The sequence below is a fragment of the Perognathus longimembris genome, chromosome 16 (assembly GCF_023159225.1).
Source record: "Perognathus longimembris pacificus isolate PPM17 chromosome 16, ASM2315922v1, whole genome shotgun sequence".
In the NCBI taxonomy this organism is placed as follows: Eukaryota; Metazoa; Chordata; class Mammalia; order Rodentia; family Heteromyidae; genus Perognathus; species Perognathus longimembris.
This window is the reverse complement of record NC_063176.1, coordinates 37,392,331-37,408,215: the sequence shown is the minus strand read 5'-3', so window position 1 is coordinate 37,408,215 and position 15,885 is coordinate 37,392,331. Positions and strand designations below refer to the sequence as shown.

General features: G+C 41.6%; 1 protein-coding gene across 1 annotated transcript; it reads right to left on the bottom strand.

The window, feature by feature from the left end:
• Positions 1–473: 473 nt before the first annotated feature.
• Positions 474–5,866, bottom strand: Tlr1 (toll like receptor 1). Its single transcript, XM_048364025.1, has 2 exons — positions 5,769–5,866; positions 474–2,934 (listed from the first exon to the last, which is right to left on the bottom strand). The coding sequence occupies exon 2, from the start codon at positions 2,876–2,878 to the stop codon at positions 500–502; it is 2,379 nt and encodes a 792-aa protein (XP_048219982.1). The 5' UTR covers positions 2,879–2,934; positions 5,769–5,866; the 3' UTR covers positions 474–499.
• Between the last annotated feature and the right edge of the window lie 10,019 nt (positions 5,867–15,885).

The following is a 15,885-nucleotide window of genomic DNA, read 5'->3' as shown; positions in this document are numbered from 1 at the left end:
TCCATTATGATCTACCCTGTGTGTGCACATCATGGCTAGGGAATAGCCTTTCAGGAATATGATCTCTCACATTAGTAATGAGTATCTTTCAACATTTAGAAACAAATTCTGAATAGAAATGTAGAAGGCATTGACAGCTATGGAAATATGCTGTAGAATATCAGCCACCATAGCCACATATATCGTGTGTGTGTGTGTGTGTGTGTGTGTGTATGTGTGTGCATGCCATAGAATTCTCTAATGTTGACTTTTACATTCAGAAATAGACATCACTGAAAAGAAACAAGTGCTTCTCTTGGATTCATGATAAAGTCAATGAATTTAGTTATAGCAAAGAAATAGATGAATTCTTTATTACCATTAATTTTTATCAGTAATGTTGAACTAGGGTCTGAAAGTACATATTAACTATATCATAAAGTAAACATTGTTTTTAGATTTATGTTGGCACAAACTAGTATCATTATTGTAACTTCAAAACTTAGCAACATTTTTAGTTCTAAGTGTGATTCATTTCTTTTCCTTGTCCCATCAATTTAACATTAATGGCTGCTCTTAGATTGGCCCAAAACAATCCATGTTTGCTCTTCTCCTTGGGCCATTCCAAGTAAGTCCTCTGGGTCATGAGAGTTTTGAGTTTGTGATAGCTGCTAGGAATGGAATAGTGTGGGATGGGTTCCAGCAAGATCAGGATTAAATTATCAGACCCTTCATAGAAGAGATTGTGGTGGGCAAAATAGAGCTCATAATGACACCACTCACTCTGGACAAAGTTGGGAGACAAGACAAAGATAGACTTATAACTCTTCTCAATGCAATTTATAATATTTTCCACAATGCTCTTGCCAGGAACAAAGTTTCTCTCATGGAGGCAAAGCCGTGTACCTTCTCTCTCTAGATTTGGTAGCAATTCACTCTTCACCCAGGCAGAATCCTGCCCACTGTACGATATGAAAGCATGATACTGGAGAGTTCCTTGGAGTTCCTCTAGGGGGACATTCCTCGCCCGGCGCCGGGTCTGGGTCCACTGGCACACCATCCTGAGATACCATGGCAGATCCAAGTAGAGGCAGAGGAAGGTCACTGTGGCGGTCAACACCAGCATGGTGGCCCCAATAGTGACAATGAGCAGAGCTGTGTTACAGGATAACGGGGACATGTGGAAGTCCTTTAGTAGGGTTCCTTTAGACCTTTCAGGATAGTCACACTTATAGGCATCAGGCCAGCCCTCTATCACTTCACTTGATATGTGGCCTAGGTTTTGGACAAATTCTCTTAACTCACATGTACATTGAAATGGGTTGCTGCCTGCATTTATTGACCTAATCCTGTGGCAGCTCTGGAAGAAATCAGCTGATGGGTGGAACACTGAGTTGTGGTCAATGATGAGCACAGAGAGGCTGCTGAAGGGACCACATCCAGGAAGGTCAGTTAAAGAATTGAAGGCAATGTTGAGTTCTTGCAAAGCTTCCAAATGGATGACATCCTTGGGGATGTTTGTTATTCTGTTATTGTGAAGATCAAGAACCTTGACTTTGGGAGGCAGACATCTAAAAATAGAATCAGTAAGTGCATTGGAAGACATATTTAAAATTAATAAAGTTTTAGCCCAAGAACAAGCAGTTACATCTTCATACCTTAGAGAATTCTGGCTAATATCCAATTGTTGTAAAGACTTCATCTTGTTGGTCATATAAATTACATTTACAAGTTCTTTTAACTGATTCATTTGTAAACGAAGCGTTTCCAACTTAATTAGGTGCTCACAATCTGTAAATACCTTGTCTGTTAAGAGATTATTGGAAAAATCCAAATGCAGAAACGGACTAACTTGGGATGGGCAAAGCATGTGGATCATGTGTGTATTAGACACTGTGAGGTTTTGGATATTCATATTTGCAAAGATTTTGTAGATATTACTTTGTGGGAAACTGAACACATCACTAACAACATGTCGTACAGACAAAGCCTTTAGAGATGTGCCTGAATAATAAAACACTCTGTTCTCAAGCTTATCTTGGAGTTTCACATTTGAAATTGAGAAATACTTGATGGTTGTATGCCAAACCAACTGCAGAATTCGAATGAAAGAACCCCAAGTTGTTTCAATGTTGTTTAAGGTGAGATTTGATAAGCTTGGATTCTTTTGAAGTTTCGATAAAACATTTAGGAAATAAAAACATTGCTTCTCATGCACCACACATTTGATATTAGAGAGTTCCAAACTAACTGCAGTGCTGACTGACACATCCAAAGTGAAGTAGAACTCCTTCCTGGTGGGGAAAACTATATGTAGACTCTCTGTATGGAAGTCTTGAAGACTTTCAGGGTCTTCTTTTTCCCCATACGTGTCTCCTAAAACCAGCAAAACCTTACTGACATTCAAGTGAGCAATTGGCTGCAAACTAGACTTTTGTAACTGAGTAGCGCTCAACCCCAGAAATTTTAGTTGGGACATATTGCCAAACTCTTTGCATACGGGAAGGACATCAAATGAATTAAATGAGAGGTCTAAGTGCTTGAAGTTCACTGTGGGGTGGCAAGAAAGCATCCTCAACTTGTTGTGAGACAAATCCAAGTACTCCAGTCCTGTGTTGAACTGGAAAACTCTGATATCAAGATACTGGATTCTATTGTGAGATATTATCAAAGCCCTCAGCTTTGGTAGCGGTCGGAGATCAGAAGTTTGAAGCTCAGATATGTAATTTTGTGATATATCTAAAGTCGTTGTTCTCCCAGGTAAGTCTTGGGGAACATGGGTGAGGTTTGCTTTTGACCTGTCAACTCTATATTCACTTTCGTCAGATATTTGTATCTTGAGAATTGTTAAGACAAAGACGATAACACAATAGAAGATGCTAGGCTTCCTTTTAGACATTTTGGAATACTGAGATGGTTGCTGTTCTTCAGAGCATCTTGACACTGATATGAATCCTGGAAGAGAAATCCACATTAAATGATTGTATTAAATTGGGCATAGCTAACATCAACATTTTTTATTAGAGGCTCAGAAAATGAAAGCCACATCCTTTAGGTTTATTCAACCTGAGACTAGATAAATGGACAGACAGGCAGATGATTATGTGAACTCTAGTTAAACAACTTTTAATATGAATGGTATAATGGGTTGAAGGGTGGTTTTCCCAAAGATGTGTCTACCCCCAACCGTATCATAATTCCAGCTCCCTTCCGCCCTCTCCCCCTCTCTCCTTCCTCTCTCCTTTCATTCCTTTCCTCTCTCTTCTTCCCACCCGTGTGTGTGTGTCCAGGCTTGAATCCACTTGGCTTTTTCACTCATTCTAACACTTGAGCCATGCCTCCAGTCCAGCTATTTTACTGATTAATTGGAGATGGAGTCTCAAGGACTTTTCTTTTGGGTTAGTTTCAAACCACAATCCTCAGGTTTCAGCCTCCTGAGTAGCTAGAATTACAGGTGGGAACCACCAATATCAAACCAAATTAAGGACCTTGAGACTAGGAAATCATCCTAGATTACACAAGTGGTCCTTAATCTAAAGACAGGTGTGGCTATAATTAAAAGTAATGACACGTGAAAAAGAAGGTGGTAGCAGTACAGTGGGAAGGCCGTGTGAGGACAGTCAGGGGCTGGACTAAGGTAGCCACAGGCCAGGGGTACCCGGTACTAAAGGAGGCCTGCAGCCTTGCTCTCATCTTTTTTTTTCTTTTTTTTATTTTATTGTAAAAGTGATATACAGAGGGATTACAGCTACAAAAGTCAGGTTAAAAAGTCCTTTTGAATAGTGTCACACCTCCCCCATTCTCTCCCAGTTTTTCGCCCTCATTACTCCTCTTCCTCCCCAAGGTTGTATAGTTCATTTCCAACACAGTGTCTAGTGGGTTTCACTGCTGAATTGGTTCACCCTTTGTCCCACCATTTCTATGCTTCCCCTTCCCCTCGCCAAATCAGATAAATTTATATATGAGACAAGGGATACAGAAACCAAAAACAACACAAGTGAATAAACCAAAGAACAAAGGGAAAGAAGAAAAAAATGAACTGCAAAGGGGCTGGGGATATGGCCTAGTGGCAAGAGTGCTTGCCTCATATACATGAGGCCCTGGGTTCAATTCCCCAGCACCACATATACAGAAAACGGCCAGAAGCGGTGCTGTGGCTCAAGTGGCAGAGTGATGCAGCCTTGAGCAAAAAGAAGCCAGGGACAGTGCTCAGGCCATGAGTCCAAGCCCCAGGACTGGCCAAAAAAAAAAAAATTTGAACTGCAAACAGTACAATTAAAAATTACATAAATATTAAAATTAAAAAATACATAAATAAACTCTGGGCTGGGAATATGGCCTAGTGATAAAGTGCTCACCTCGTATACATGAACCTGGGTTCAATTCCTCAGCACCACATATATAGAAAAAGCCGGAAGTGGCTCTGTAGCTCAAGTGGCAGAGTGCTAGCCTTGCTTGCTCTCATCTGGACGTAGCACTTTGATCCTCAAGAATTATTTGAAAATGAACATCTGTTGCTTTTTGCTACCAAATCTATAATAATGCTTTATAGCAGCTCAATGGCTTCAAGAGATTGCCTCTAACCACCACCCTCTCAAAAGTACATTTAGAATCCAGAGTTAAGCTCAACTGGTGTCCTTCTTCTTTGACATGATTTCCCATGACTTTCCAGAGACTTCTCTCAGGTGGCTGGTATGGACTATTCTCACATGACCTGTTATTACTTACATGTGGTTTGGGCCTAACTTTGGTCATATTTGAAAAGGTAACTAAAATTACATCACAATAAAAGGTATTTGAGTGGATCTTTTCATTTCTCCATGATGATTAACAGCATCTGTTATCATGTACTAGACATCTTTTAGAAACTGGATTCAGAGCAGTGAAGAAAACAAAGTCTTGTTAATAAGTGACTAAATTTAGTTTGATTTAGTTATCATAAGCCCATAGAAAAATTAAGTTGAGTTAATTGTAGGTATAAGATAGTGCTTGGTGGTAGTTTTTTTTAATTGATTCATTGTGAAGACCTTTTTGAGAAAATGTCACTAGGGTAGAAGCAAGAATGAAGTAAATCATTCACCCACAGAAATAGCTACGGGATAAGTACTTGTAGCAATGGAAAAACCAAGTACAACGATTCTGAGATGGGATTGAGCTTGGTTGACCAGAGGAAAGGTGAGGAAGTAGTGTGGGGTGAATGAAGATGAAAGAAATTAGGACCAACATCACATGTGGCCTTGTAGATCACTGTGAGATGTTGGGGTTCCATTTCGAAAGTGAGAGGAAGTGGAGGTACTGGAGGATGGATGATAGAAGTTATTGCTTTCCTCTTCTCTCTCATTTACAATATCTTGTATCATCCATTCACCAAGTATGTATTAACCCTATCACTCTAGTCATCAACTTACACCAGCTCAGATATTATTTTGTCATCACTATTCTACTGGCACATGAAACAAGAAGAAATTATGTTGGAATAAATCCTAAAGTGTGATATACTTCACACACACACAGACACACAGACACACACACACACACACACACACACACACACACACACACAGCACTTTTATCTCTCAAGGAATTTAATTTCAAACCCCATAGAAAAACCTCAGGAAAAAAGTCATCAATATCAGCAAAGTGCCAAATTCCTCTTCACACCACCCTCCATCTCGCCCCAGCTCAAATGATAGTTTGATAATTCAGTTCCCAGAGACAACCCGTGCTACAAAATTCTTCATGTTATACAGGCAAACCTGACTGATTTTCAGAGCAGTTCTTGGACTTACCTTTTTGTAGGAGTACTCTGTGATGCTTTGGTTATCCTGACTTCTTCTAACATCAAGAAAGTCTGGTCTCCACCCACAAATGCGTTCATGAATATTCTGAATAAGAAAGATAATACAGAGGTCCTGAGTTTAATACCCAGTAAAACAAGTAAGGAAGGAAAGAAAGAAGGGAGGGAGAGAAAGGGGGAGGGAGGGAGGAAGGAAGAAAGGGAGGGAGGAAGAAAGGAAGATGATGCAAACATCATGCTGAATGTAAATGTAGTCTTTTATGATAATATTTTTGGAAAGACCCAGAAATGTCTCAACAATTCCTTTCCAGCTTCCCAAAAGAGCTAGTTACACAAGTGCATGTTTAAATAGCTTCTATAGACTGAATTTTTGTGCCTCCTAAAAAGTGTATGTTGAAGCCTGGTGTCAGTGGCTCATAACTTTAATCCTAGCTACTAAGGAGGCTGAGTTCTGAGGATAGAGGTTCAAAGACAGCTTGAGCAGAAAAGTCCTTGTGAGACTCTTATCTCCAATTATCCACTCAAAAACCAAAAGTGGCGCTGTGGCTCAAGGGGTAGAGGGCTAGCCTTGAGCACAAAGAGGCTCAGGGATAGTGCCCAGGTCCTGAGTTCAAGCCCCATAACTGACAAGAAAATTATGTTGACATTTTAACCCTCAGTGTGATGGCATTAGGAGGCGGCCTTGGTGAGGTTCTTAGGTCATGAGAGTGGAGGTCTCATGAATGGGATTCATGCTCTTATAAAAGGGACCTCACAGAGCTCTCTGGCCTCTTTCTTTCATGTGAGGATATAAGAAGGTGGCCATTCATAACCCAGAAGAGGTTCTCCCCAGAACTGAGAGCAGCACTGTGGCTTTAGATTCCCAGACTTCAGAACTGTGAAAATAAACTACTGTTGTCTATAAAGTACTCTGCCTATGGGTGTTGAGATGGAAACAAACTGATCAAGATAATGAGAATCAAAATAATACCCAGTTAGGTTAGGCCTGGGCCTGTCTTACAAGCTAGGTCAAAGTAAAAGTAGTTGGGCTAAGACTCAAGCGGGGTTCACCACTTAGAGGCCAAAAGCCTGCTTCACAGTCCAAATCAGAGGCTCTTCTCACCTCTGGCCAGCCCAAGACTCTAAGGAAGTGGTGGTCAGCATATGAGGCATGCCATGTGGAGGGGGTCCCAGAGATCCAAGCCGGATGGGGGCCACGTGTGGACCTCAGTGCTCACCCAGCCAGCCCGCCCAGAGCCAGATGAGGACTCTCCTTGTTAACAACGACTGCCAGGAAAACTTTCATCCTGCCTGCCCTAAGCATTAGAAGATAGTATACCTTCAGTTTTATAACTTGCTAAATTAATTTATTCACATGCCCAGACCTCATTTTGCCCTTTTATTTAAAGTCATTAAGTTGAGGTTCTCAGATTATGAAACATTTTCATTTCAATAATAATAATAATAATAATAACCCAAAGGATTTCTGGATGCTGTTGGGGTTCTAGACCCCCTCTTCCCGTTTCTCCCGGGGAGATGCCCAAATCCCAAACTATGAAAGAAAGTCAGCCCTCCCCCTCCTGCCGGCAGAAGGAGTAAAACGTATCTTTGTGGACTTCGCTAAGCTGAGGAGAAATGCCGAAATCCCCTTCCCCGTCCGTCCCCCTCACGTGTCCGGAGCCCACGCAGGAAAGAAATTCCGGGGAGTCGGTCTGGATGGTCCACCGGTCTCACTCGTTCAGAGGGAGGGCAGAAGAGTTTATTACGGTGACAAAGCCGGGTAGGAGAGGGACTTGGGGTGACTAGCTGGAAGTTAGCGATTGGCTGAGCTGGGCTGCCCATCAGGTGCTGTCATGAAACTTCCTCTATGGGCGGAGACCACAGCCCTCCAAGAGCTGGGTCTCTGGGGGCTCCACTGCCATGATGGCACGCATGTGTTCGCCCCCCCAGGGGCGGGGACTTCTCTTCCGGTTGATGGGAGTGGCTAACTTTTTACACTGCCCCAGGGCTGGGGGAAGGGCAGCGTGAATCCCCAACAGGGTGCCAGTGGCTCACATCTGTAATCCTAGCTACTAAGAGGGCTGAGATCTGAGGATCACGGTTTGAAGCCAGCCTGGACAGGAAACTCTGGGAGACTTTTCAGTCTTCAATTGACCACCAAGGAGATGGAAGTAAAGCTGTGGCACAAGAGGTAGAGCTTTGTGTGGAAAAACTAAGGGACAGCTCCCAAGCCCTGAGTTCAAGCCCCAGGCCTGACACATACACACACACACACACACACACACCACACACACACACACACACACAAAAGATTAATTTTTAGATATTTGCAGGATTTGTAAGTTTTAGATACCACGCTGGCTAAAAATCAATGGAAACCAAAGTCTCAATTCCTTAAACCAAATAAATTATTTTTAAAATCAAAATTAGTCACTAACATCCATCTGTATTAAAATCTCAAAACTATTTGACTGACTGATAAGATGGGTGTCCACAAAGATGAGCAGCAAAAAGGTAGTGACATTTGATCTGATCTGGCTGGTCTCAGTGGATCATATTTATTTATATAGTCAACCTAGCCCATTGTTAAGTTCAGCCCTGCAAATATTTACTAGGTCTTCTCTCTATAAAAACAATGATTAACTTCAAGTTGAAAGGACTGAATAAGCTCCACCTTTGGTTTCTTTGTTATGAAGAGACATTCACTTTTATGTCTTCTGCACACATTGGATGTGGCTTGGGAAACAGTTTCTAAGCTTATCATTTCACCTGACTTCCAGCTCTCCTGAACAGATTCATGGGTCTGAAAAAACATGCAAGAATATCTGATGAGGGCAGGCTAGAGGAAAAGCTAAAAGAAATCCACCCATCAAAACAGAGAAGCTGTACCACAGTGCTATCTGCAGAAGAAATCGATTGATCCCTTCTTCCCATCTGGCTCTCGTAAGTACAGTGAAATACCAGAGCAGGCTGCTTGGTAAAGACGCCATGCATCTTGCTCACAGTTCTGGACCAAAGTGAGGGACTGCAACTGGGATAGTCTTTTTGGTAAGAGTTCCAGCACAGCTCGGGGCAGTTCGCAGCAAGAGGCAGGAACACAAGTGTCTCTTCGGGTATTTCTCTGTTTGCTTTCTTTCTTTCCTTTTTTTTTCTCTGCTGGTCGTGGGGCTTGAACTCTGGACCTGGACACAGTCCCTGAGCTCTTTTGCTCAAAGCTCCCACTCTACCACCTGAGCCACAGCTCCACTCCCAGCACTCTGTGGTTAATTAGAGATAAGATTTTCATGGACTTTTCCTGCCTGGGCTGGCTTTGAACCACAATCCTAAAATCACAGTCTCAGCTAGGATTACAGGTGTGAGCAACCAACACCCAGCTTCTTACAAAGCCAGTAGGGTTTAAGCACGGAATTCCATCCTAGTGACTTTATCTGACCCTAGTTACCTCCTAGAACCCTAGCTCCAAATATCATAGTCAGACTGAATTTATACCATCTCTACCATACATACAATGGGGAATAAACTCTAACTGGTGAACTCTCTGAGAACACACTTAGCCATCTAGAAACCATAGCATGTCCTGGATTCCTGAATGTTTTCATATGAATGAAAGAGTCAGGTGGAGAATATTGTCATAAAAACAAAACAAAACAACAGCTAGTAGCTCTGTGAGAAGCCCAGAAAACATCTGTGACACAAATAGTCATCCTACATGAAAGGAGAGGAAAAACAAATAATTTCTAAAACAATTCACTTTCCTCTGATTTAGAACTAGAAGCTGATAAGTAATGTTAGTTCAAACCACATGGTAAATATATAGCAGAAACACAACCCAAAAGAAAACTTCCAGGACTTACTCATAAAAATTTTTGAGACTTCTGTACCCAACAACTTAAACTATTATTTTCTTTTGTAGAATAAAATAATGTGTTGCTTACCAAAGCAATCTGCTTGTCCATTCGGTGAGGCAGTCTGTAAGAGATTCAAGCACTTCCTCCAGTATTTGTTATTTCGGTTAGTGTTGAGAGGAAAAAAACAAACCCAAAAACTGCATTGCGCCACCTACTGAATACTAATGGAATTGCTCCACACAGCAATCACAAATCGACTTTCTCCTTTTGTATTTCGGTAGTTTAGCTTTTCCACTGCCCTTTGGATCAATCCACTTTCTCAGTGACTGAGAGTAGAAAGGGGAAAAGTCAAAGCTTTGCCAAATACATTCATAAGGAGGGAAGGTAGTGCACAGGAAAATTTTAGACTGGATGGTACTTTTTTCCTTATTTTTTATTTTCTTGATGTCTTCTTTCATGCCTTTAAAAACATTTTTTTCTTTATTGTCCAAGTGTGATACAAAGCGGTTACAGATTCATATGAAAAGCAGTGAGTACATTTCTTGTTCTACTTGTTACCTCTTCCCTCATTTCCCCCCTCCCCCCGCTTTTTTTTTTTTACTACTTTTGTTTCCAGATCAGATTTGGTATGGAACTCTTTTCTCATTCATATTTTTCAAGTTCCTTCAAAGCATTGTTTTTCTCTTCTCTCTTTCTTTTTTTGCCAAGTGTGGTAATGCATACCTGTAATCCCACCTCTTGGGAGGGCAAGGCAGGAGAAGCATGAGTATGAGACCAGTTAGGTCTACATAGCAAGATTCTGTTTGTTTTTTAATCATGGTTTTTAAATGATGCTATATGTGGAAAGGGCTCTCTTCTTAGATAAGGCCCTAGAATCTTCCTTTAGGTCAGCAGGCTCTTGGCCTTTAAAACAACAATAAAAATGAGACAGAAGGACAGATAAAGCTTAGGAAAGCCAACTGTCTCTTTGGTGCTTTTCCTCAGCCTGGTTTTACATGAGGAGTTAACAATACTCACTCTCCCTCTTCAATTCTCTACTATAATCAGTTTTTTTTTTCTTCTTCTCCTCCTTTTCTTTCTTCTTCCTCTTCCTTCCCCTGTTCTTCTCCTTTTTTTTTTTTTTTTTTTTTTAAATACCAGGAGGGGACTTAACTTCAGGGCCTGGGCGCTGTCTCTTAGCTTTAGTCTGCTCAAGATTGATTCTCTACCACTTGAGCCTCAGATCCACTTCTGGTTTCTTCATGGTTAACCGGAGAAAAGAATCCTGCAGATTTCCCTGACCTGGCTGGCTCTGAGCTACAATACTCAGATCTCAGCCTCCTGGGTAGCTAGGATGACAGGCATGAGTCACCAGTGTTTGGCTTATAGTCAGCTTTTCTACTGCACACAGAGCAAACTTCAGTTCCCCAATTTAAGGAGCTTGGAATTTTTCTAATCTATACTAATCTCTGACTTTGTTCCCCATCTCAGTATTTGTTTAAATATATGAAACTGAAAGAATAAAACCCTCCACCCACTTTCCCTTCAGCGCATGGTTGGAGTTGCATGAATTTAGCTCCTGCCTTCCTGCACCCTGGGCCTTGTGAGCCCAGGTCTGGAGAGGATGCCTGGGAGGGAGGAGTAGGCAGGCACGGAAGTACTTCCAGTGTCCTGACGGCCTGTTTCCCTTCAAGCTCATCTCACCCTCAAAGCGTTGCCATCTCACCTCTTCTTTTCTCTCCTACTACCCAACAGATAGCCCTGGGCAGACACCCACTAGTAGTTATGCCTGTCCATGCAAGTACACCTCCCACGGAAAATTAATTCTCAGAGAATACTTTCTATAACTTAATATATCCAAATTATTATTTCAACAGGAAATGAACACAAAACATTATGAGATATGTTTTACTTTAAAAAAAAATTCTAAGTCTTCAAAGTGTAGTGTGTGTTCTGTGCATCTCAACTGGGCTACCTGTGTTTCAGATCACATGAGCCCAGTGGCTACCATGTTGGACAGCACAAGCATTTGGTAGAGTTGTCACCACTATGAACAGACATGCAAGTCTAAGTGAAGTTCAGAGTAGCCCAAAGAGTTAATTTAAAACAAATATATTGTATTTTATACTCCAAGCAAACCTCATGCTTCTTTCCATAGCAATTTCTCAATTTCTCCTTCTACTCCTTTCCTAAACCCAGGCATTATTTTTTTTCCAATCCAAGGCAGTAAACGTAGGCTAGCAATTAGACATGATCAGCAACTAGTTGAAAAGAAAAGTCTTATTGAAATATAATTGGTTTTTAAATAAAAAATATACAAAAAAGAAAAAAATAACCAAGCAAGAGTGTGAGATCCAGAGTTCAAGCCCCTGTACCAGCACCAAAAGATAAATAACAATACTAGTTAATTAAATTAGTAAAAATGTAAATAAACTAATGAATGAACATATGATCTAAAGTCACACAGGGCTCTGTTTACATCACTACCCCCACCCAAATCTCTTTCCTAGCCTGTCACGTTTATCCAGCCTGTTCTTTTCACCTCTTTCTCTTTTCTTTGTCCTCTAATTTCCTACAAAATTTCCTCCAGATTCTTCCTTCTTCTGAAAAAGGCTATTTTTCCTGCTACCACACTCAGCTGAATCCCCACCAGAAGCTATCACACCGCAGTCCCAGAGTAGTGGGTTAAATGATCTCTCTTCCCCACTGGATGGAAGATGGCCTTAAAGAGTCGGTGTAGGGCTGGGTATATAGCCTAGTGGCAAGAGTGCCTGCCTCTGATACACGAGGCCCTAGGTTCAATTCCCCAGCACCACATATACAGAAAAAACGGCCAGAAGCGGCGCTGTGGCTCAAGAGGCAGAGTGCTAGCCTTGAGCGGGAAGAAGCCAGGGACAGTGCTCAGGCCCTGAGTCCAAGGCCCAGGACTGGCCAAAAAAAAAAAAAAAAAAAAAAAGAGTCGGTGTAATCACGCTGTGGATAAAGATGAGATCATACAGGTTCAGGGAGCATGAAGACCTCAGGTTTGATACTGCAATAGGCCATGCACTATCTAATCAGCCCCAGGGAGAGGCAGGGAACACTTTGAGAAGGCTCGTCTTCTCTAGGAGCTGACATTTTAGTGGAGGGAAATTAAAAACAAGCACACAGATGCGAGGCCTGCTGTGACAAAAGCAAATGGGGGAAGTGTATGGCAGAGAGACTGGGGAGAAAAAAGAGAGGCTGCACCTGGCTCCCCCAGCTAAGAACCACTGTGATGCATGAGGACCAAGTATGGGGAGATCCAGGTGGGACCCAGCATGGTGCACTTGGGGGATGAGCCAGAGGCAACTGGAGTTGCCATGTTACCAAGGAGGGGGGCGGGGAGAGTGAGAAGAGGAAGGTGGATCCTGCTGCATTATGGATTATGGTGAAGAGTTTGACTTTTGCACTGACTACAAAGGCACATCATGGAGAAGTTTTAAAAAGTAATGAATGGCTGATGACAGCTTACATCTTAGACACTGTCATTCTGATTGCTCTTTGGAAAGCATGTGAGGCCGGAAGGAGAGTGGTGGAGAGGCTGGCTGAAAGGTGATTGCAGTGGTACAGGGGGCACGGTGAATTCTCTGCCTCAGGTCACACAATGGAACATGTACAGGTACATGCTCCCCTCCTACTAAGTGGACACGGGTAGGAAATCTCAGAACGTGGCACCATTACTGTACCTTGTAGTACAGACTGAGGTGCTGTACCAAAGGAACCCACAGGAGAGGGACTTAGCAAGGTAGAGACTTGCTTCTTTCTCAAACACAGAGGTGAGCCGCCCAGGCTATGTTGAGAGGCTGGCTTTGGGTAATACAAAGCAGTAGAATGAAGAACACATCCTCAACGTGTGATTTTCATCTCCAGGTTCTTTTTTTTTTTTTCTATTTCTTTTTTTTTATTAATTGGACATAAATTTTTTTTACAAGGTGTTGTGCAAAGAGGGTGCAGTTACATAGTAGGGCAGTGTGTACATTTCTTATGATATCTTACAACCTGTTTTTCTATCCCTTGTCTAGGTCAGGTTGACATATATGCAATATACAATGTATCAAGAACATATACAGTATTCACAGACTTGGTCTCTACTGTCTCTCCGTCTCCCTTTGTTAACAGTCATATATCAGGGAGATCATGCCCCTTTGTTTTCTGTGTTCTAGGCTTGTCTCACTCAACATTATTTGTTCGAGTTCCGACCATTTCCCTGCAAATAACAATATTTCACCATTCCTAATCGCTATGTAGTATTCCATTGTGTATAAGTACCATATTTTTTGGATCCATTCGTCTGTGGAGGGGCATCTGGGTTGTTTCCATATTTTAGCTATTGTGAATTGTGCCGCGATAAACATGGTAGTACAAATGCCTTTTTGATATCTTGGATTTTGCTGTTTAGGATAGATGCCTAGGAGTGGTATGGCTGGGTCATAGGGTAGGTCTATATTGAGCTTTTTGAGAAACCTCCATACTGTTCTCCAAAGTGGCTGTACTAATTTGCACTCCCACCAACAATGGAGAAGGGTTCCTCTTTCCCCACAGCCCCTCCAGCATTTGTTGTTTCCTGAGTTCAGAGTATAGGCCATTCTAACTGGGGTGAGGTGGTATCTCAGGGTTGTTTTTATTTGCATTTCCTTTACTAGCAGGGATGTTGAGCATTTCCTCATATGTTTCTTTGCCATTTTTATATCTTCTCTTGTGAAGTCTCTCTTTAGCTCTTTTGCCCATTTCCTAATAGGTTTATTGGGCTTGGAGGGCCTTAGTTTTTTGAGTTCTCTGTAGATGACCGATATCAGGCCTTTGTCTGTTGCTGTGCTGGTAAATATCCTTTCCCATATCGTTGGCTGTCTTTCTATTTTGGTGGCTATGTCCTTAGCTGTGCAGAAACTTTTTAATTTGTAGTAGTCCCATTTGTCGAGTCTTTCTCCTATTTGTTGTGCCCCTGGGACTCTATTCAGGAAGTTCCTTCCTGTGCCTATAAGTTCTAGTGTCTTTCCTACTCTGTCCTTCAGTAGTTTCAAGGATTCAGGTCTGATGTTGAGGTCCTTGATCCATTTTGAGTTGATCTTGGTGCATGGTGATAGGCTTGGGTCTACTTTGAGTTTTCTGCATATGGCTGCCCAGTTCTCCCAGCACCAGTAGTTGAAGAGGCTATGTTTATTCCATTGTATATCTTTAGCTCCTTTGTCGAATATCAGTTGGCTGTAAGAGTGCGGTTTTATTTCTGGGTCTTCAGTTCTAATCCATTGGTCTTCTGATCTGTTTTTATACCAATACCATGCTGTTTTTGTTATGATGGCCTTGTAGTAGATCTTGAAGTCAGGTATTGTGATACCTCCTGCATTGCTTTTTTTGCCTAGAATTGCTTTGGCTATTCTAGGTTTTTTGCTGTTCCATATGAATTTATGGATTGGTTTCTCTATTTCAGTGAAGAATGTGGCTGGGATTTTGATAGGGATTGCATTGAATTTGTATAACAATTTGGGCAATATGGCCATTTTCACTATATTGATTCTGCCTACCCATGAGCATGGGAAGTCTTTCCATCTCCTTGTGTCTTCTTTGATTTCCCTTATTAGATTTTTGTAGTTTTCATTGAATAGGTCCGTCACGTCCTTGGTTAAGTTGATCCCTAGGTACTTTATTCTTTTTTTGGCTACTGTAAATGGAATTGTTTCCATAATTTCCTTTTCTGTTTGTCTATTGCTGGTGTACAGAAAAGCTGCTGACTTTTGTGGGTTGATTTTGTATCCTGCTACTTTGCCAAATTGGTTTATGAGGTGTAGGAGTTTGGGTACTGAGGTTTTTGGGTCCTTCAGATACAAGATCATGTCGTCTGCGAATAGGGATAACTTGATTTCTTCCTTGCCGATGTGGATCCCTTTGATGTCCTCCTCTTGCCTTATTGCTATGGCTAGGGATTCCAGCACTATGTTGAACAGAAGTGGGGAGAGTGGGCATCCTTGTCTTGTTCCTGATTTTAGGGGGAATGACTTAAGTTTCTCTCCATTTAATATGATATTAGCAGTTGGTCTGTTGTATATGGCTTTTATTGTTTTGAGGAATGTTCCATCTATTCCTGTTCTCTCCAAAGCTTTTAATAGGTATGGATGTTGTATTTTGTCAAAGGCTTTTTGGGCATCGACTGAGATAACAATGTGATTCTTGATTTTAGTTCTGTTTATGTGGTGAATTACGTTGATTGATTTACGGATGTTGAACCATCCTTGTGACTGAGGGATGAAGCCTACTTGGTCATGATGTATGATATTCTTGATCACT

Coding starts and splice junctions, on each gene's coding strand:
- Tlr1 (XM_048364025.1), bottom strand. CDS start 2,878: ATGTCTAAAAGGAAGCCTAGCATCTTCTATTGTGTTATCGTCTTTGTC.